We start from the raw sequence: 24,366 nt of genomic DNA on the forward strand, positions 1-24,366 counted from the left end.
CAATAAGAAGTTAATATGTATACTCTTGTCAAGAAAGACAAGGAACTATGGCACTTTAAATCTAAAGTAGCCATTTCCATTGATTCCTCATGATCTTAGAGAATTCCCTTTTCCCCCCATAAATGAGCTTCCTGTTAAGAGCACAACTTATCTGACAGGAAAATTCCTTATATTCTTTACTAAATATTTGTATTGTTTTCTATCAGTAATAATGGAGAAAAAATTATTACAAAATGATATGATTATAAAAAACAAAAGAAAGTATGCTGTTATCTATATTTTTGGTCCCTTGAATATTTTCTATATTTTTCTTTGCTGTTCATGTCTTTCTTGGTTGGTTCATTGGTTTCTGGTAATTATGCTAGTTTACTTTTTCTAGTTGTTATAAAAATACAGATTCTGAATATTGATTAGAAGATATGTGATATGTAAACCTGTTATATTAGATCCTAATTCTTTTATTCTTCATGATTATATTATTCGTTATTAATATTTATTCAATGGAAGATATCTCATTCAACTTAAAATAATTATTTGCTTATTTTTTATGTGTGATTCTGGCAATAACAAATTTACTTTCTCCTTTAGGAAGAAAATATTGGAAATATGTTGATGTGGTGGACAATTGTTTCTTCTCTTGGATATATTTTACTGAGTACAAAAGGATGGCCAGTAAAAGAAGGACATGACCTCAGATCATTTCAAGCTCTTATGCGATTACGCCACAAGGTATTGCTAATGCATCAAAATTATTGGCTTTGGAAGTCTAAATTTTATTCTTGTAAATGGTAAAAATATATTATTTGAAAATATCAGATGCATTTCCCATTTATTGTTGTTTAACATGGTAGAATGGGAGGGTACTTCTTAGAAAACCGCACTAAATGACTGACATCATATGAATGCTTCTTTAAACTGCATTTCATCTCTGTATTAATAGTAGAAAAATGAAGAGATTGTGGAAACCTTTTTTAAAAATTGCTTTTTTCTTCAGTACTTGTAAGTACTTAATACTTGTACTTAGAAAAAATCAAATATATTCTTCTATCATTCTTCTATAATTAGAATAAAAATAGCACATTTATTTCCAAATTTATTTCTTGAAAAAAAATTCCTAAAGAAAACTACAGACAAAATAAGTGGGAAGGCTATGGGGAGAGTATAGTATATTAGAAGAGTAGGATTATATGAACTGAGGGAACATCATTGGGACTCATATAATTTAACTGATGTCAAAATATGAAATGGCTTGAAATGGACAAGTCTGGCATTTTCCAAGTTCCTTGAAACAGTTAACTGTGTGGAACTGGGATCACATTGGGCCTGATGTGAGGTAGAGAGCAAGGATGACAACCTCAAAATTCTTAAGTGCATAAATATTGGTAGTGATTGCAACTGACTTGTATTAATCAGTTGAAAATCATTTCTGTTATGAAAACTGTTGTCCTAGTTCATGCCTTATTTCATCATCAAACCACAGCAGCCAGATCTTTCGTGGATAATGGGGCTCCTTGAGAATTGGAGTCCGTTCTTGAAATTTCTTTGAAAGGAAGTATGAGACTTGTAAGATTGATATCAGCCCTCCAGTATAAATTAGATAGGAAACACAACTAGACGACCTACTTTAATGTGTGATGGAATAGTGACCTGGAGAGAAGTTTGTGGAAAGAAGTTTTAGTAATGTATAGTTTTACAAGACAAAGGCTCAGATTAGTACTATATGATACTATATACAGTTCTGAGTTGGATTGAGGATGTAGGGAAAGGATAGCTACATCCTAGAAAGTTATAACTTCAGTTTAGCAATATTCTACCCCTTTGGTATATACAAACAAAGAACAGGATTTCGCTGTGTTATTGTTGGGCTCGGCCTGACCTAAGGCAACAGAAACAGAATCTTGCAGGTCTGAAAGTTCAATTTTTGATGTTCACTTTTAACTACTTGATAAAATATGGCAGGACCTTCCTAAGTTTCTTTTTCGGTTAAGCCCCTGGTGATCCTCCTTCTCTTGACTGAATATTTCCTGTAGAGCAGGGGTGCCAACCTCGATTTCATTGAGGGCCACATCAGGGTTGTGTTTGACCTCAGGGGGCCAGGTTGGGTGTGGCCAGGGTGGGTGTGGTCAGTCAATGTCACTTGTGTCAGAGGCACCTGTGGTGGCCTGGGAGCTCTGCTCGTGAAAATGGGCTCCCGAGCTCAGTTTTCCACTGCAATTGCCTCTTACAACCCTCTGAAAGTGAAAACAGAGCTTGGGAGGACCACCCGCAACCCTCCCAAGCTCTATTTTTGCTGACAGAGGCACCATGGGCTGGTCCTTTTCTGTTTCCGGGGTGGCCTTGCGGGTCAGATCTAAGCAGCCCACAGGCCGGATCAAGCCCTCAGGCCTTGAGTTTGACATCCCTGCTGTAGAGTATTTCTTTTCCTCATTCCCAATGGTCCTCCATCGATTTCATTTCAGGTAAAGACCTGGATTTCGAATGTTTAAGATGTCAGAGATTTCCCTGAACTTATGACATTAGGCAAATTTCAGATATAACAAATTCAGAAAAAGTCCTATCCTCTGGCAATCTGGAACATTCTAGTTCTTTCAGAGATCTAGACTGGCTTAGGTATCTACTCTCTCAAGTAATTTGGGAATAATAGATGACACAATTATACTAAGAGAATGACATTTTCCCTTCATTTTAATAATGGGATGGATGGAAATGATCAATAATATATTTTAAAAGCATTGGCTGTTGCTGTTGATGCAAGAGGTTACAGGAAAATTGTATGCAACTAACAACCAATCAATAACAGTTGTTCCAAGTTAGAGTGGCACTGAAAAAGGGACTTATGACTAGTCTTTGTACTTGCAACCATCACAGCATCCCCACACAATCAAAATTTGGCTGCTTGGCAAATGACGTGTATTTACAACGGTTACAGCATCTCGGAGTCACATGATTGCCATTTGCAATCTTCTTGGGCTGCTTCTGACATGCAAAGTAAGAAGCTGGATTTGCATAACAATCTTGATGATTTTCTTAACAACTGCAGGGGAAAAAAAATCATAAAATCATCTCACTTAATAACTGCATTGTTCAATGATAGAGCTTCCTGTCCAGGTTTTGATTATAAGTCAAAGTCTACCTGCATTGAATAACCCTCTTTTTGCAAATTAAGTTTCTTTTTTTTTTTTTTTTACTGGGACAAATACACATTCAGATGGATAAATCCCTGAATTACCTGGACTGAATATATCTGAACAATTGAACATTCATAGAGGAATTCCTTGCCTAAAAGATAAACTTTGTTCCATATTTACTCAACAGTCTAAGACAGCCCATGACCCTAGTTCTAATCTGCTTGGTTTGAGATTAATTTTAAATTATGATGTTTGGGGTTGTTTTGGGCTTGATATATAGTGTTTTTAAACTATTAGTATACTATTGAATTCTCTGTTATTCATATACATAAGTGTATAAATTCATGTATATATGAATATATAAGCCTGACAATCGATTTAAATTTTGTAAGTAAAATGTGATTGAGAGCATGCATGTGGATGTACCTATTATCTGGAACACTTTACAGTAAATCACATGCATATTTTATTGAAAGGAGAAAAAAAGCAATTGCAAAGGTCAATGCATGAGTTCAAGAAAAGATACCGTTGTATGCATAATTCAAACCACATTTTCTCCATGATCTTTGCACAGTTGTAATAGATAATTGGTCTAATTGGATTAATTTCTTAGAAAGCTGCTTTTTTATTTCAGAACCCACCTTTTCATTTATGAAATTTAAATATTAATATAATTTAAAACAGAAAATAAAGATAATTGTATAGTTGGACTAGAAGTCTTAACTCAAAAAAAAAAAAAAACCAACTTAAAACTTAAAACATTAAAACTTTGAAAAAAAACCTATGTGAATACAATTGATAAAATACTTTGTGGTGTTGCAAATTATTCTTGCTTTTCCAGAAAGAAACTAAAACCGTGAAAGTGTTTATCAGGGCATTTCCATTTGGTTAATAGTTTGAATTGCTAATGGCTTGTTCCAGATCATTTATTAAAACATTTCCCTCCTGAAATAGGTAGAAAGCACTTTTGGCATCTTTCTGAATTGTCTGTTGATGCCACTTAAAGCTTGTGTCAATGTGTAAGCATTACTTCAATGAACCAGGCACATGCTGTGCGATTTTCAGATTTAAGGGAATGAGTTCAGAATTTCATTACAACAGAATACTAAACAACCAGCAGCAATGGTTTCTTATTAAAAAAAAAAAAAAAGACAGAGCAGTGCTTGATATGGTAATATTTATATATACAATCTTGTTTTGGCTTCCTTCGGAGAAGTTTTTTTTTTTAATGCTTTATATTATTTACTTTTAAAAAGAGTTTTGTGAACTCTTAAACAGCATTCTTGGTAGTCTGAGTTTTAACAAGAAAGAGGGTTAAGAATCTGTTTTCCTGCCAAACTCAGACAGATTCTTTTGAATTCTGCTGCAGCACCATCTGTATCATTTGCAAATAATTCCCAGTGCAGTTTAAATCTAAGTCACAGTTTCTCCATTTTGTTCACCATCTGTATATCCCTTATGCATTTAGCTTGGGTCTGTAGAACACATTAAGCCAATCCTTGTTTAGCTTCATCCAGCCAAAAGCTGAATTTTGAGAATGTCAGCCAAACAGCAATCATGCTGCTTTAATCTTGAAGTTTCCCATTCTCACAGGGTTTCCAATGCTGTGTGAATGAACAAACAATTCCCTTTTTTTTTCTGTGAGAAAAGAATTAACAGACAATTCTTCAGTTTACCATTGTGCTATTCTGAGAAACTCTGTAATGGAAGCTCATTGTGCTATTCCAAAAATTTTCAAGATGTGTCCTCCAGGCTAAGCGTGAGAATGTAACATGTCAGCAAACCTTCATTCAGGAGACCTGGACTGAATGAATATGTAGTGGTACGAAAAAAAAAGCATAACTGGCAGTATAACAAATTGCTTAATGACTGAGAACACCAGATGAAATGCAAGCTTTGTCAGTAAAAAGTAAAAGGAGGAAGGGGAACTTGGTTTTCAAACTCTGGTGAGGAAGCAGAGTTTTCATTCCTATGCAATTCTTAGTACTGATTTCCTGTTAAGTATGATTAACTGGCACAGTATAATATTGTATGAGTGGTGCTGGTGAGAAATCATCATATGATGGGATTCTATACAATTGTTTTGGTATAAGTGTTCATCAGAACTTGATTAAGATGTAGGAAGATATACCTATCTTCCTACTGGTTGCATTTTCAAATAAATATATTTTTCTGGTTTCTTATCTAGTAGTGATGAGTTATTATAATAGCTATTATAACAGCTATTATAATAGCTATTATAACAGCCATTATAATGCCTTTACTAATCTTATTAGTAACACCTTTACTAATCTTATTACTTATTTCATCAAAAATTCTTTATAAATTACATGTTTGGCTAATACAAAGGAAAGATAATATCTTTGCTTTCCTGCATGAAACTAGGAAATGGATAATACTAATCTTTGAAGTAAATGCCCTTAAAGCAAAAGATAAGCGTATTTATGATTTGATTGCAAATTTGGAGAGAGAGAGAAAAAAACGGCGACAGAGACAGAGAGACTTAGAATGTTCAATGTTGTGGTAGATGATGACAATTACTGACAAATTGCTCATCCCGCTTGTCTCTTTCTATATAAATTAATGATCCGCTGTCCAACAAACCGTCTTTTCATTGTACAAGACTTACAACTATTCAAATTAATGGTTAAAACTTTGCTACCATACCTAATATTGAGCATTGTTTGTTAGGGTTGAAATACTTTTTGAAAAACTTACGTTTGAACTTAAGTTTTGATTTGATTTTGTATAATGTATTTTTAAGTATTTGTAAAAGAAAATAAATAAAATATTTCTTCTGTACTAGAAGAAAAGCCCGTTTCGTACAGACAGGATGTTTTCCCCCTTAATACTGGAATAGAAATCTTGTGAGGCCATAACTACAACTTTCAGGCTAAATTATTTTCCCTTTATTTTCACCAAGAGAGAAGAATTCTCCCTCATATTTTTTTAAAGTTTACTTTCATTTGTAAATATGTGATTCAGAAACCCAATAAATCGATAAAAATGATCTCATGAGAATCAATATAGATATATAAACTCAATGATTGTAGAAAAATATTAGGTTCCTTTGAGTTTCAAATATTAGAACCCTACCCTTTCTTTCTTTTTTTCAGTAGCACAAAATCTTAAGTAAAATGCTATGGGCAGATGCTAATTTTATAGTTATAGTAATTTAAGTTCTTTCTACCTTCTGTTTTTACATAAATAAATGATATATGGCTATGACTGCCAGGAGATTAATTTTTTTGATAACTGATGTATATATTTTGTTTCAAATAGAATTATTTGTTTTGCTGCCATTATCCTAAAAAAATGAATTGAATTGAATTTTTAATTGTCATTGTACGTGTTAGGTTTTTGGGGATTAACCCCTAGAAGAGTATTGCAGCAGTAGTCAAGCCAGGCAACCAAAGGAGAGCGGAAGGGCCCCAGAGTATACACACACTGAACACAAACACTGTTTGTAGTTTAAATAGTTTTTAATCCAGTTAGAGTTTAAGCATTGTCATTCAGTCCATTAAGTCATTCACAGTATTTCCATCCAGTAAGACTCACTAGTATAGTCCAAGTTAAGAGTCCTTGCAATATCTTTATCAGCCGATAAAGATATCTTTCCTCCTCCTCGGTTTCACTCTCCAGAGAAACAAACGCTGGATATTCAGCAAACAGTAGCAAACAATAACAGTTCAGTCACAGGCACTCACAGTCAGTAATCTCAGTTAGTCGCAGCAGCACACAGTTACAGCCAGCAAGCTTTTCCAGCTTCTAATGCTTCCTTATATTGTAATTTCTAACCGCACCCTTAATCGGCTAATTGCCTGCTGCATTGTGCTTAAAGTGATAAGCACTTAAACCATGATATCTAAGTTTTATATATTTATTCACCCAAACCATATTTGGTATCAATGTTATACCTAACATACTCCCTTTTGGGTGAAATAAATATATAATACCTTTACAATCTTATCCCATATTTTCACAACTCTCTTGGTGCTTACTGGCACCTTGGGCTTTAGTAAAATTATCAGCTAAATTTTCCTCCGACATACAGTACTCTAGCTGAATCATCTTACTTCTTACAGATTGTCTCACGTTTAGGTATCTTAGATCTGTATGCTTGCTCCTTGTTTTTACTCCAATATTTGTGGCCATTTGAATTGCTGCCTGATTATCTTCATGTATAATTATAGGATAATCTACAGTTATACCTATATCAATTAACATTTGTTTATACATTATTAATTCTGTACATAACAATGATAAACAGGAGAATTCTGCCTCCATAGTAGACAAACTTATATGCTGTTGTCTTATTGACTTCCAGCCTATTAATGTATTACCCAGCATTATGGCTGTTCCTGAAGTCGACTTTCTTGTGTCTCTTTCTGATGCAAAGCTAGCATCTGCATAAGCACTCAAAATTAAATCACCCTTTGGTTCTAAATACAATGAATAATTCATTGTCTTTTTAAGATATCTTAATATCCTCTTAGCTGCAATCCAGTGTCTTTCACATGGTGCAGAATTGAATCTAACCAACTGATTCACGCTGATACGATATATCTGGTCTAGACCAGTACTAATATAACTCAAACTACCAATTAAAGATTGATAAATCACCTTATCAAACTCCGGGCTTTGTACATCAGTGTTGCTAAACTCCTGACTCATTGGAGTCTTAGCTGGCTTACAAAGCTCCATCTTGTAATCTTTTAGTAATTTGCTTATCTTATCTTCCTGAGATATCTTAAAACCTTTCCGTGTTTTCTTTATATTCAAACCGAGATACTTCTTTATCTCCCCTAATTGCTTGATCTTTATTCTCTTTCCTAATGATGCTATTATTTTATTTGCTTCATCATTAGTTTCAGTTATCAATGCAATGTCATCTGTGAATAGTAATAATAATGATACTTTCCCATTTGTCTCCCTCTTAAACAGACATGGATCGGCTAAACCAGCTTTAAATCCTATATTGTTTAGTTCCTTTACAATATACTGGTTCCATTCATAGCCTGATTGTTTAAGACCATAAAGGCTTTTCTTTAACAACCAACAATCATTATTATCCTTATTTTCACTTTTAATACCAACAGGTTTTTCATATAAATAATATGTTTTAATGGGCGTGCAAGTAAGCAGTTTCCACATCTAGATGGTTAACTATATAGTTTTTACTAGCTGCCCACACTAAAGCTGCCCTCAAGGTTGCTGCCTTAAGACTAGGTGCAAACACCTCATCATAGTCATTGGCATTCTGCCTAAAACCTTGGGCTACTAACCTTGCCTTATGGATTAAATTACCATCTTTATCTATTTTTACCTTAAATATCCATTTGCAGCCAATGGATTTCTTTCCTACAGGTAATTTGGCATTTTCATACACTTTCATATCTCTTAATGAATTCATTTCCTTATTCATTGCTGCATACCAACTTTCTTTTTCCTTATTAGGATACTTTTTAATTTCTTCAACAGAATTAGGAACTTGATTAATCTGACACACTGTGTTAGCCTGGTACCTATCAGGCGGTCTAGATACACGTGTAGTTCTTCTGGGAATTACAGGGCTTACAGGAGGACTTTGTTGAACTACTACCTGTTCATCTTCCTCATCCTGTTCAGCTATTGAATCTGTTTCTTCCTTTATGGGCACTATTTCATCCTGTATTTGTCTCTTTACTTTATTTTTAAAGTTACAGGGATAACTAATGGGATTTCTATAGGATTCAATAATTACATCATTATTGGCATCCTGTTCTAATTTCTCCCATCCTTCATGTTCTAGAAATTGGGCACTAGCACTACATAACACTTTAGATGTGCCTTTCTCCCAAAATCTATATGCCCTATGGTTTGCCTGATAACCAACGAAGAAAAATCTTTTAGCTCTATGTTACCCTTTTTTTCTGAGTTGTGCAGGAATATGCACCCATGCTGGTGCACCAAATGTGTGCAGGTAACTTAGATCAGGTTTCCTGCCATGCCATCTGGTAAATGGTATTTCACCTGTTGTTGTATTAACAACGTTGTTCAATATGTTATTAGCACACATTGTAGCCTCCCCCACAAAGAATCAGGTAACCCAGAATCATTTAACATTGTTCTAACCATTGCCTGTAGTGTTTGGCCTCTTCTTTCAATAAAAGCGTTATGTTCTGGCCTGTATGGAGCAGACTTCTTATGCTCTATTCCAGATATCTTAAGTCTGTTCTGGAATTTGTTATTAACAAATTCCGTCACCATTATCTGTCACCAGGGTTATCAGTTGACGTTTAGACTTTCTTTCAGCAAACCTAAGCCAATTGAAAAAATGTTGATATGTTTCAGTTTTGCTTTTCATTAAATAGCAAAACCCATATCTAGAATAATGGTCCATAATGCTCAGTATATATCTAGCACCCCCATACTGGGTTTCTTTGGACCTATGATGTCTGCAAATACTACTTCTAAAGGTTCTTTTGTTTTGAAACCATTTAACCTATTTGCAGGCAATACTTTGCTCTTATCTTCACAGCAAACATTACAACGCAAATATTTATCACAAGGTTTTAACCTTATTCCTTCAGATAACTCAACTGTACGTTTTAGCATTTTAAAATTTACATGCCCCAACGCCTATGCAATAAATGGATACATTCATCATGAGGCTTTATATTATTAAATACAGTTTGAGCCTCCCTTTCTTACTATTATCTAATACATATAATGTTCCATTTAAAGCTGCAGTTACCCTTTTGTTATCTTTTTCAATTATGCAATTATTATCCTTAAAAGTAATTACATAACCTAATTTATCTAATACCCTTACTGAAAGCAAATTAAACTTTAGTTGCGGTACATACAACATTTTTATATCCTGGTTTATGTACGGACAACGTGCAAAACCTTGACCTTTCGCTTTCAGGTTCCAGCCATTGGCAAAGAGATATATGTTGAGAACTTGTAGACATTTTTATAAATTTTGTCTTATCTCTTGTGATGCAGTGGGATGCGCCACTGTCAACCACCCATAAATTATTCTTCACATCAGAGTTGCTAAACATGGCTAGTTCAAATGCTTTCTTTGGCTTTTTTACATTCTGGCTTTTTCTCTTTTTGCAGAACTTTGCCAGATGTCCTCTGCCTCCACAATTAAAACACTTTTTAATTGTGTATGCCGTTGAAGATAAATTCTCTTCTTCCGGTGCTGTACTTTGCTTTGCTGGTTTCTTTCAAGCTTTGAAGATAATTTCTCTTCTTTCTTATCTTCTCTCAGCTCGTCACGCTCACGCCTTCTTCTGGCTTCTTCTAGTAGCCTGCCTGTAATCTCGGTTAATGAGAGGCTTTCTTTTGGCAATACCTCTAACGAAGTCACATAGTCATCATAGCTTTGATCTAATGAAGATAATATTATGTAGACTTGTTGCAGTTCATTAAATATAAGCTCTTTTTCTTGCAAATCTTGAAAAATGCTCTTCATACAGTTTAAATGAACTAACATATCTCCATTCCTCTGAAGATGCGTTCAAAAAGCTTCCGTGTAAGATTTATATGTGCTCCTACACTGTCCCGAACATAAATCTTCCTGAGGTTCTCCCAGCAGTTTGCAGCATTTTCTTCTCCACGAATATGGACAAGCTGCTGATCACAGAGAGTCAGTCCTATGATGCATAAAGCCTGCTCATTCTTCAGTTTAAAGTCTTGTAACTTTTCGTTATCATCATCATCAGCAGGATCCCATCTACTCACATCTGGTGGGTTTGCTATAATGTCCCACAAACCTTCTCTGCGTAGAAGTAAACTACATTTCATTGACCATGAAACATAGTTTGTTCCATCCAGCCTGGATATCATGGACAGTTGTGACAAATTTACTTGTGCCATTACTCTTCAGATATTTTGACTATTTTAAACTAATTAAAACAGTTTGTTTTTACAGTAATGTGCAACTCACACCAACTCTCTCTGCTATATCCTGGTTAGTTAGACTATGCTGCTGGGCCCATAACCAATGTTAGGGTTTTGGGATTAACCCCTAGAAGAGTATTGCAGCAGTAGTCAAGCCAGGCAACCAAAGGAGAGCGGAAGGGCCCCAGAGTATACACACACTGAACACAAACACTGTTTGTAGTTTAAATAGTTTTTAATCCAGTTAGAGTTTAAGCATTGTCATTCAGTCCATTAAGTCATTCACAGTATTTCCATCCAGTAAGACTCACTAGTATAGTCCAAGTTAAGAGTCCTTGCAATATCTTTATCAGCCGATAAAGATATCTTCTCCTCCTCCGGTTTCACTCTCCAGAGAAACAAACGCTGGATATTCAGCAAACAGTAGCAAACAATAACAGTTCAGTCACAGGCACTCACAGTCAGTAATCTCAGTTAGTCGCAGCAGCACACAGTTACAGCCAGCAAGCTTTTCCAGCTTCTAATGCTTCCTTATATTGTAATTTCTAACCGCACCCTTAATCGGCTAATTGCCTGCTGCATTGTGCTTAAAGTGATAAGCACTTAAACCATGATATCTAAGTTTTATATATTTATTCACCCAAACCATATTTGGTATCAATGTTATACCTAACAGTACGTATATACAGAGTATACATACAACAAAATTCACATAACACCCAGACTCAACATGCACATACACATGACAATCCCAAACACTTCCCCACCCGCCAAAATTTCTGCCTCCTAAAACACACAAGTATCCACACAACAGACCAAGTAATACTGTCCAACAGCTCACTGATGGTGGTCCTTATGTTCATTGTTAAGTGCAATTATAGCTGTGGGATGAAAACTATTCAGAAAACGTGTGGTTCAATGTTTAATTTTTCTGTATCTTCTGCCAGAAGGCAACAATTCATAAAGATTGTAAGCAGGATGGGAAGAGTTTCTGAGAATGTTGTGCAACTTCCTTGAACAGTGAGATGTGAAGATGACATCCAGGGCTGGTAGCTGGAACCCAATAATATTCTGGGCAGTTTTAATGATTCTCTGTGGAGCTTTTTTGTCCACTACAGAGCTGCTCCCATGTCATACAATAATGCCGTATGTCAGGACATTCTCAGTGGTGCTGCAATAGTAGGACAGAAGTAGATACTGAGATAGATTTATCTTCCTGAGCATTCTCAGGAAGTACAGCCTCTTCTGTGTCTTCTTTACAAGCATGTTAGCATTCATAGTCCATGAGAGGTCCTCCGAGATAGAAGTGCCCAGAAATTTAAAACTATCAATCCTCCTCACCATTTATGTACAATAGTAAATGTACAACTCTCTTCCTCCTGAAGTCCATTATAAGTTATTTAGTTTTTTGGGTATTAAATGTAAGATTATTTTCTTTACACCACAGTGTCAGCCCTTGTACTTTCTATAAGCAGAGTCATTGTTCTTATTAATGAGCCCCACCACTGTCGTGTCATCCGCAAATTTAATAATTGTGTTGGTGTTATACAATGGGGTGCAGTCATGTGTGTATAAAGAATAAAGGAAGGGGCTTAGCACACAATCCTGGGGGGCTCCTGTGCTTAGTATCAGAGCAGAAGAATGGTGAGATCCCATCCTTACTGACTGTGGCCTATTTGTCAGAAAATCCTTCATCCACAAACAAATCTTCTGATTTATATCCAAATTGGACCTTTTAAGAAACAACCTGTTGGGTAGAATGGCATTAAATAAATAATACTCTGAACAGGAAAAGCGAAATTTATGTGGGGCAAAATAGAAGACAAGCAGAATTTCTTGTAGGAAGTTCATTTCCTTTCTTGTTGCCTCAGAATATAGAAATCATATTATTATAAAGACATTCTTCAAAGTGATGTATATTAATTTTGTAATCTACATAATTTATGTTTTTAAAATGAAGAGGAAGAAAAGAAAACTTTTCTATAGGTTATATGAATTATTTCACTGCCTGAATTACCTTTTCGGCTGTTGATTCTAAATCATTCAGTGTTACTGTTTTTAAGTATCTATTTAACTTTGTTTAAGCAATGCTATAGATTATGATCACACATACAGGGGAACTTTGAGGAATTCATGCCTTGGTTCATTTGCATGTTTGTTTCATTAAATTAAATTTAAATGGCACCCAACTGCCAAATGACTCTGAGCAATCATAAAGGCAAAGAACAATATATAACATACTGTACGGTATAAAATCTGCAAAAAGAGATATTCCATATTACTTCAGGGCTTGGGAGAACAGTCAGGTTTTTCAAGGTGTTCCAAAAAACATCATTGCTGCAATCATGAACTAAATTTAATATTCTCTCTGTGGTTCAAATGATCTTGGAAATCTTAAATCTTGTGCAGTCCAATCATGACTGACTCAAGGAATGGTGCTCAGCCGAGGAGTCTGCATTGTTTGAGAGATGCTTCTGTCATCATATGACCAGCATGAAAGTATGGAGCATAGTAACTTTTCCCAGTGAAGCAGTACCTATTTATCTGCTTGCATTTGTATGCTTTCAAACTGTAGGTTGGCAGGAGCTAGGTGAAGAATGGGAGCCAGTTTTGGTCACTATAAAAAAGATATTGAGACTGGGTGAAACTAGGCTTAATAGCAGTAACTGTGAGAGGGATTTTGGAGTCTTAGTGGACGACCAATTTACTATGAGCTAGTAGCGTGCAGCGGCAGCCAAAAAAGCCAATGTAATTCTAAATTGCATTAACAGAAGGATATAATCAAGATTGAGTGAGGTACTAATACCACTCTATAAAGCCTAAGTAAGATGACATCTCAAATACTGCATCCAGTTTTGGTCACCACACAATAAAAAGATGTTGAGACTCTGGAAAAAATGCAGAGAAGAGCAACCAAGATAATTAGGGAACTGGAGGCTAAAACATAGGATGAACGATTGTAGAAACTGGGCATGGCTAGTCTAATGAAGAGAAGGACCATGGAAGACATGATAGTAGTGTTCTAATATTTGAGGGGCTGCCACAGGCTGTCAAGCTATTTTCCAAAGCACCTGAAGACAAGACAAGGAATAGTGGATGGAAACTGATCAAGGAGAGATTCAACCTAAAAATAAGGAGAAATTTTCTGACAGTGAGAACAATCAACCAATGAAACAGCATGCCTTCAGAAGCTGTGGGAGCATCATCATTGGAAGCTTTCAAGAACTGCCATCTGTCAGAAATGGTGTAGGGACTGCTTGGGCAGGGGTTGGATTAGATGACCTACAAGGTCCCTTCCAACTCGGTTAATCTGTTAATCTGTTGCATGGCACCCAGGTCTCGAACCTGGGCTGTCACTTTTCTAGCAGACAAAGCCAACATCTAACCCTAACCACTGAGCCATCAAGTCACCCCTCGGAAATCTACACTGTCCCTCTTGAATTTACAGGGCTAGTAACAGACTATATTCCTGGATCCAGTTTCCAGGGCAATCAAGGTTTTCCTTCCCTCCATTTTTATCTCTGACAATTTATGTTAGACTCAACACTTATGCTTCAGATTTACAGTCTCCCATAATTTGCCTTTTCTATTGATTTGGTTGCCTTTGAAATATAAATAATTACCTTTCAGTCTGTCCTACCTTAATTTAAAGGTGTTAGCTTAAACTGCTCCAACTGTGTATATGAGTTGTAAGTTTCAGCAGTTATGCTTAACTGTCCACAATTCATTTATTTCAGTTTAAAACAGTTTATCACATGGAAAATGAACTTAGAAATAAGAACTTAGAAAGATCATTCAATCTCTTTCAAACATTTAAGCACTCTTCAGATTTTGGATTTTATGGCTATTTTTAATGTAATTTTGTAAATTGTGTAGAGTTATTTAGAATTATTGATCAAAGGCTCTATGTACAAATATTCTTGAATATGTATTTTCTCTTCAATTTATTCATTCACTTTGACCTAGTAGGTAACGAGAAATAGTTAATTTCTCAAGAATTATTAATTCAGGATGATGAACAGCTCAAGAATTGTCAAAAAACAATTAATTGCAGAGAGATTTAATTTTCATATCCACAATTAAGAGAATGATTTAATATACGTAGATAGAAAAAGATAATAGGGATTGAACAACATAACGTGAAAATGAACTGTATAGAATGATGAATATATGATTGAAAACTCATTTTCTCTCTCTCTCTCTCTCTCTCTCACACACACACACACGCACGCACACGCATGTGTGTGTGTGTGTGTGTGTGTGTGTGTATGTGTGCCCCTCCCACATATACACAGACTTTTGTAGGAATTTGAAACAGAAGAGAAACAAGTTAAATATTGCATGATAAAATGAGTTAAGTAAATATATAAGGATGGATCAAAGGGAGAGAATGTGGATAAAGGTATTGAAATTCACATTATGTTTTAATTTAAGCAGGTACTTTTTACAAAATGATGTACTACTGATATATGACAATAGTAAAATTACCTAAGGTACTTCAATTTAATGTAAAGGTACTTCAATTTAATGTTTGTAATGTAAAAAACATGAAGGGATATTTTACCTTGGATGACTTATGAAAAAAAGGAAATAAATGCACATTATGATACAAAGAATTGAATGATAAAAAGTGAAATGGTATTTTTTGGGCTTGAATGTTGAAAAAATATTGAAAGTCCTTATTAATAGTTTCCAAAATGTAGTCACCGAACACCGGTTGAATCCCACTCCTGGAGTGGATGTACATGTGTGTGTATTTATTATTTGTGTTTATATGTGCAAATACAAACCACTTCAACTTTTCCATATGAATAATGTACCTTTAGTGTAATATATTAGTTTTTAAATATTGAGAAAGGAACTTAGAAGCAAAGTACACAGCTACTTTTTCTGTCTGTTTATTAGACAAACTTCATTAAATTAAAATAAATCAATAGTTGACTGATCCAAATTGGATCCTGCACCATGTATAATTCTTCTTTTAAACCATTTTGAATTAAAAAAAAAATGTTTGCATGAATAAGAAAAAAATATTTTTAAAGACCTAAAAAGAACATTGGACGTAATAATTTTAAATAAGCCAACAAACAAAGAAAATAAAAATGTTTTATGTTATACAAATAAATGTTTTATGCTGCTTTATGGAAATGTAGTACATAGTGATTTTTTTTTTTGTCATTTCCACCAAAACTAAATTACTGTAGACAATAATGAGGACTACAAGAAACACTTGAGAAACACTAGACATGAGCTGAATGGTTGGTTTTTTAATTCTATATATGAAAATTATGCAAATAGATGTGCATGATTAAATTGTGATCACATGTCCTTGGAATAAATCTATTGTTTTGTTTTATAGACATAGAAAATGGCTATGTTATTTATAATTTGTATAGTTACAACTGATTAATGGATCTGCATAGTTATCTAAATATACTGCATGTAAAGAGCATTTTTAAGGTAGTTAACTACTTCTTGTTACTGAAATCTCAAACTATGTCCAATGGCTACAAGTTGATATAGCCCGGATGAGCAGCTTGTTACAACAATATGTTCTTCTTTCCAATTTAAGAAAGTTATCTTAAATAAAGGTTTATTAACCTTTATCAACTATTAACCTTAATAGTTTGGAATATTTAAAATTATATTTAAAATCAACTTTAATTGTTTGGAATGGGTAGAAACATATTTTGATCACTGTCTTTCTCTTCTTCTGCTAACAAAAGAATGGCAGAAGATCTTGTAGGCTTAAGAACTTCAAACTAATGGTTATTATTACTGCCATAGACCATGGTTAAACATGGATAGAAATAAAAATGTATAATAAAAGTAAGTAAGCAGTAAGTAAAAGTTAATTACAACTCTTTAGTCATAATAAAAGATAGGTGGTAGATATAAAGGAAAAAAATTGCAAACCTGGAAGGTAGGTCTAAATCTTGGTTAAGAAGTCCTATTCTCTACTTGGGAATTTCTTCAGGACTGGATGCATGAAAAGAAGATGTGGCTCAAGTATTCTTGTGAATCTTCTGATTAAGGATCATTATGTTGATTTAAGATGATGTTTTTGTAATGGTGCAGCAAAAGAGCCAAAAGTAATACATCCTACCCGGTGAATATAATCCTTGTTAAAGCGTCAAAAACACAGCAAAGTAGGTTCATATAGGGTTTTTTTTATAATCCTATAAAATAATGTAAGGGACCAGATTACAACTGATGTGCTGCTTTGCAACATTTCTTTATAACAAAGTCTAATTGTAAAGGGTCTCCAATGAAGGTCTGAGGGAGTAGACCTTGCCAATAGTCTTTTTTTTGTGTATGTGTGACAATTGGTTTAAAATATAATCAAAGAATTAATGGGGCCAAACCCCTGGAACAAAAATTAGTTTTAAGCAGAAATTAAGAATATCATACCCTACTCTATTGTTTAGAGACACACAGACATTCTAAACATAGAGTATTATTGTAATATATCTTGCAACTGCCAGACAGCTTTCAGAAACTTAGACTGTGCTACTGACCATAATAAAATTAATGACTGTACTATTTCAAGGATATCAAGTTTTCTAAAATACTCAGTTGAATGCCATAGAACTTCTGAGACCTTGCAAGCTACAGTGATGAAATGTACACCCTTTGAATGGAAAAAATATTCTGGATACCTGAAAAATTATGCTAGGTAACACCATCATATAGGAAAAGTATTCTCTCCAGGGCAGTTAAGACCTGCAACATCACTCAAAGATATTTATAGATATGTGCCTGCTGATAGCATTCTCACCAATTTGGATTTTGAAGCAATTTTAGACAAATCTTCGAACTGCTGTTTTCTAATGATTAATAGCATGAAATAGCATGATGATTTATAACATGAAAGCCCTTCTCAAGCCAGCCTGGTATACGGACATGATTACAAAATTATCTTGTAAAAAGGCTGGAACATTTACCTGCTTAGTGCAAGAGGATTGTGATTAGTAACTAAAGGATAATTAAGTTAATATACAAATTGTAAAATAATGAACTTAATGAGGTAAAATATAACCCTGATTCACCATACCATACTAAAAAGGTAATAGGTGACAAGCCTCTATTAGCAATAGCAGTAGCACTTAGATTTATATACTGCTTTACAGTGCTTTTTGTTACTGAAGAGTTAAAAAAAAGCATTGTGTTACTAGAGCCGAAAATGACTAGCACATATGTGTGAAGGGAACTTTTACCTTTACGTTACAGTGTTTTACAGCCCTCTCTACGCAATTTACAAAGTCAGCATATTTTACCCACCTCAGAAGGATGGAAGGCTGAGCTTGTGAGATTTGAACTGCCAAACTGCAGGCAGCTGGCAGGCAGCAGAAATAGCCTGCAGTTACTGCATTCTAACTATTGCACCACTGTAGCTCATTCTTTTCTTGTATTCGTCCCAAATATTTAATATGCTGCTGATCTTAATGAAAACCGGATTATTTTTCAAGATCTTGGGGTGAAGTGGTAATGTGCTTTGTAAGATTTTGTAAAATAAATCTTACAAAATGATTCATTTTTCTAGATCTACGCGTCTGTTCTTTTATATTATTGTGTTACCTTTTAATATATAAAGTGACAATTGTTAGGATTTTTTTCCTTTTTTAACATAAATAAATCAACCATATTCAAACTTTGTATTAGTTTAAAGTTATTTATGCAGCTCATCTCAGTGGAGGTACCTTAGCTATATTTTCTGAAGTTATCTCAGAATCAGCATTTGACTGACATTACAAGTACAGGCTTCCTTACAAAACTCCTATAAAGTGAATTTGTATAAAGCAAGACACTGAATGGAGAAAAGTGGAGAAAAGTGGTTGTAGGATATGGTGTCAAACATTGTAAGCCAAACATTTTGACAAATGTGCTTCATAAATTTTTAGAGCCTTGTTCTGAAGCACTATGTTACTGAAACATGTTTTCTTCCTTGTCTCATTTTCCAGGTACAATAAAAGCATCTTTTCTAGAGTTGGATTTTTGTGTTTTCTTATCATAGTGGGCAGAAATAGAATATTTCATTGCACTGTTTTTTAAAAGCACTCTTTTTGTGTCCAGTTTAAAACATGTGCACATCCTAGGGCTGAGAATCACTAGCCTTGGTGCAATGTAATATGTCCAACTTCATTTCTAGTATTTTTCCCCTCACTTTGAATAAGGGCTTTGAATAAGATATTTCTGGCTATTTAGACAACATAGTATTTTTTTTTCCAAAGATGTTCTCAGTTTATTTTATTTTTTATTTATTTATTTATTTATTTGATTTGCCAATTGTTTACAAGATAATAAGTATAAGTGTATACATAGTTGTGAATACATGAAATGGGTACATATAAGAAAAATAAAAGAAGAATAAGAGAAACAATAGGACAGGGACGGTAGGCACGTTGGTGCGCTTATGCACGCCCCCTACAGACCTCTTAGGAAAGGGGTGAGGTCAATAGTAGACTGTCTAAGGTTAAAGTTTTTGGGGTTTGGGGAAGAAACTACAGAGTCGGGTAGAGTATTCCAGACATTGACCACTCTATTGCTGAAGTCGTATTTCCTGCAATCAAGTTTGGTGCGGTTAACTTTGAGTTTGTATCTATTGTGTGCTCTTGTGTTGTTATGGTTGAAGCTGAAGTATTCATTGACAGGTAGGACATTGCAATGTATGATTTTATATACCATGCTTAAATCAGACCGAAGACGGCATAATTCAAGGTTTTCTAGTTCTAGAATTTCAAGTCTGGTGGCATAAGGTATTCTACAACGAGTAGAGGAGTGGAGAACTCTTCTTGTGAAATATTTCTGGACTTTCTGAATTGTGCTAATATCAGATACGTAATGTGGGTTCCAGACTGATGAACTGTATTCGAGTATTGGTCTAGCAAATGTTTTGTATGCTCTGGTTAGTAGTGTGATATTACCAGAGAAAAAGCTACGTAGGATTAGGTTAACAACTCTTAATGCCTTTTGGCTATGTAGTTGCAGTGGGCTCTAGCACTTAGATCATTAGAGGTGAGTATTCCAAGGTCCTTTACAGAGCTTGGGTCATCAACAAGATCTTGACTATTCAGCTTGTATTTTATTTTCTGATTTTTTTTTGCCAATATGTAAGACAGAGCATTTATTTGTTGAGATTTGAAGTTGCCATTTGTTTGACCATTCTGATACATAGTCAAGATCTTTTTGTAGGGTAGCAGTATTGTCTGTGGTATTGAACAGCTTTACATCATCAGCGAAAAGAACGCAATTGCTCTTAATATGATCACAGAGGTCATTTCTGTTCTCAGTTCTTTAGACTTAAGGTCATTTTCACATCAGAGGTATATACTCTTTGGTATAAAATTCACATTGATTGCTATGTGCTGCTTTGAATTCCTCCTCCCTAAACATAACTTGGAGTATGAACTCAACACCTTTCTGCAGTTTTTTCAAAGAAATTGCACCTTTTCCAGGGAAAATTGAGAGACGTGTGGGTTGCAGAATTTCTGCCAAAGGTGCCACTGCTTTAAAGAGTTATTGAAAAGGGTTATGCTTCTTATCCCACATTCCTAAAGCATTTTTTTTTCTTTTTGGAATCAAATTGAAATGCTATCTAGTCCTAGGGTACCATTATTTTCTACACTATCAAGGCTTTAACATGACATATGAAGTGCTAAGGAGAATCAATTTTAACTTCATTGGCAAAAGGAACTAAAATGCACATTATTTGGATGCACATTGGCTATCGTATATATTATTTTGTATATATTATTGTGGCATCAGGAATGACATCTGGCCTGTAAATGTTCAGCTCCATCCAGTCACCCCAACTCTACCTCGAATTAAGGGATTGCCGAGACATAAAAAGGGAGTCTTAAAAATTAAGATATATTATGTTGAAAATAGTTTCATTAAATTTATCATAATATTTTTTTAAGAAGAATTGATCCTGATAAAGGTCAGTTTTGACAGGGAAGCTAGTGACCAATCACGGAGCTCAGAATTTGCCTAACGATCTAAGACTGGTTTAAGAATTAGATTATGAAAACAACAGCATCCTTGCTGAGCTATGCCACTTAAGAGAAACATTTTTTAAACAACAAAGAACAAATCCTGAAAAATTCACATGAGGCCAACTCTAGCGCTTTTTACTTTCTGTCCAGGATTTACCCCCTTCTTAAAAATAAGCTGGGATTCTTTATTTATCTAATTGAGCCATGGTGGTGCAATGCAGAGGTGGTATTCAGCAGGTTTTGACCAGTTCTGGAGAACCGGTAGCAGAAATTCTGTAGTTCGGAAAATACCACCTCTGACTGGAGATTTTACAATATTCTTCTCCTGCCATGCCCACCAAGCCACGTCTACAGAACCGGTAATAAAAAAAAATTGAATCCCACCACTGGTGCGGTGGTTAGAATGCAGCATTGCAGGCTCATTCAGCTCACCGCCAGGAGTTCAATCCTCACCCTCTCAAAGTTGACTCAGCCTTCCGGCTTTCCAAGGTCAGTAAAATGAGGACCCAGTTTCCTGGAGACAATATGCTGACTCTGTAAACTGCTCAGAGAGGACTGTAAAGCACTGTGAAGCGGTATATAAACCTAAGTGCTATTGCTAATTCAACATGACTCACAAGATTCCTTTCTGTCCACATTGGTTACCCTGTTCAAGGACATTGCAAGGATCTTTGTACCCTATAAAACCAAGCAACAGTAAGATTTTCTTTTGTTTGCTGAGGAAGTTTATAAACTAAAGGACTATATTCACCAAAATATTTTAATAGCAAGTGTTTTCCAAAACTTCTATTTACTCACACATCTTCTCAAGCCTGTCATGCTTCTTAACAGAAAGCCGAAACATCTGACGATGACAGACTCTCGGGAAAAACAAGTAATAGTCATTGGAAAGTTTTGAGTAGATCCCTCAATGGTCTTCTTATACTTCAAAACAAACAACAACTATTATCTACAATTAATACTCGAAGGCACCTACTTTGTAGAATATGAAAAATCTAAGCATATTACATAAATGTCATTATATCAATATAATATATTGCTCTAAAACTAAAAAGATGGATCAATAATTGGACTATATGGCTAGATTACATATGTTAAAGGACTGAGCTGGTTCCATATCAACATTTTATGGATATATATTTAGCTTTTTTTCTGATCTTATTAGTACTTCTATATTTGTGGTTTATATATATAACTCTCCAGGCAGAGGTTTCTTTCCAGGAACTACTTTCTTCTTGACATAGGCTCAGAAAGAAATTGGATAGAATAGAATAGAATAGAATAGAATAGAATAGAATAGAATAGAATAGAATAGAACAGGAATAGAAATAGAATAGAATAGAATAGAATAGAATAGAATAGAATAGAATAGAATAGAATAGAATAGAATAGAATAGAATAGAATAGAATTCTTTATTGGCCAAGTGTGATTGGACACACAAGGAATTTGTCTTTGGTGCAAATGCTCTCCATATACATAAAAGAAAAGATACATTCGTCAAGAGTCAAGAATAATAACATACAATACTTAGTGAAAGTCATAGGGTACAATAAGCAATCAAATCATACTAGGAAACAGTCAATATAAATCATAAGGATACAAGCGACAAAGTTACAGTCATACAGTCACAAGTGGGAGAGGATGGGTGATAAGGAGTGATGAGAAGATTAATAGTAATAGTAGTGCAGACTTTGTAAATAGTTGGACAGTGTTGAGGGAATTATTTGTTTAGCAGAGTGATGGTTTTTGGGGGAAAACTGTTCTTGTGTCTAGCTGTTCTGGTGTGCAGTGCTCTTTAGAGTTGTTTTGAGGGAAGGAGTTGAAACAGTTTATGTCTGGGATGTGAGGGGGCTGTAAATAATTTCACAACCCTCTTTTTGACTCATGCAGTATACAGGTCCTCAATTAAAGGCAAGTTTGTAGTAATTGTTTTCAACTTACAACAATTCATTTAGAGACCATTCAAAGTTACAATGGCACTGAAGAAAGTGACTATGAATGCTTTTCACACTGACAACCATTCCAGCATCCCTATAGTCATGTTATCAAAATTCAGATGCTGGGCAACTAACTCATATTATGACAGCTGCAGTCTCCTGGGGTCACTTGAACAACTTTTGTGACCTTCTGACAAGCGAAGTCATTGGGGAAGCCAATTAACTGCAGTGATTCACTTAACAACTGTGGCAAGATAGGACATAAAATGGGGCAAAATTCCCTTAAGAGCTATTTTGCTTAGAAACAGAAATTTTGGGCTCAATTGTGGTTGTACGTTGAGCACTATCTGTACAGATTTCTAGGCTCTCAGCAATTTGGCATACTTTCTTCTCTTATTTATCCTAACTACCAAAGTCTTCTTAAGAATTTGCTGTTGTATCAGGCTCTTCTGAAATTTTATTTTTAATATTGAGGTTAAAGCTGAATAATAGTTACAATAGGTGTTGCTGCAATGTCTACTAGAAAAAAATTGGTCACAGAATTATAGCTGTCAATTTGTGACAATTTTTGGAGACAGAACAAAGTTTGGAAAATGACATTTACACACATACTTATTGGCTCTCCACTCATATAAACCAGGGAATGCCCCTAACTGTTTGAGAACATGTATTTTCTTATCAGATATTTTTATCCACTATTAATGTATTATAATGTGTCAGAATTTGTTTATGTATATTGTAAATAGTGATGTCTATTGCTGGTCTAAGACCATAATAAAGTTATATTCTATTCTTCTAGTTACAATAGTTGTCATGCGAACTAGGTGAGGTAATAGCATTATGGTTGAAAAGTATCAGGAGAATGGAAAAAATATCAACATGGATCTGGTAAAATGTTGAGCTTTTTTTCAAAGTGCTTTCCTGCAGTCCTTGAAATAGCAGACAATTACTTCAACATACTTTCCACCGTCCTCAATGCTTACCCTCTTTTACTTCAGTGATTAGGTAATGAATGTTGCTACCTAATATTTTTGATATGGAATCATTTAAAGAATGTAACAAGCAAATCCTTACTTTTGTTTGCCTTTTTACCAGACATCAATAGCTGCTAAGAAAAACACCCACCAAGTATTTTTCTTAAGGTGATCCTGAAAGTGAGACACAGTGATTTTTAGTAGGTGGCTAGACTGGTAGAATTAGCAATTATTTAAACTTGCAATGATTTCACCAAACTGTTTGTACAGGCGTGTTCAAAGGTTTTAAACTAGAAATATTTTAGAATACTGTAAATATATTAGTAACACTAATAATCCAATAATATATAATAACAACACAAGAGCACACAATAGATACAAACTCAAGGTTAACCGCACCAAACTTGATTGCAGGAAATACGACTTCAGCAACAGAGT

At 34.7% G+C, this 24,366-nt stretch overlaps 1 protein-coding gene across 6 annotated transcripts in view; it reads left to right on the forward strand.

Annotated features, from left to right (window-relative positions):
* Nucleotides 1–24,366, forward strand: part of FSTL5 (follistatin like 5) — a 389,133-nt gene that overhangs the window by 43,980 nt on the left and 320,787 nt on the right. For all 6 annotated transcript variants that reach the window (XM_087963650.1, XM_026675826.2, XM_087963651.1 and 3 more), the window contains one exon: nt 589–729. In XM_087963650.1, coding sequence (XP_087819776.1) covers nt 607–729 — 123 coding nt within the window. In that variant the 5' untranslated portion in view covers nt 589–606. The remainder of the gene's footprint in view (nt 1–588; nt 730–24,366) is intronic.

Source organism: Notechis scutatus, chromosome 4, assembly GCF_049901735.1.
Source record: "Notechis scutatus isolate UNSWTSFEM ecotype Mainland chromosome 4, rNotScu1.2, whole genome shotgun sequence".
NCBI lineage: Eukaryota > Metazoa > Chordata > Lepidosauria > Squamata > Elapidae > Notechis > Notechis scutatus.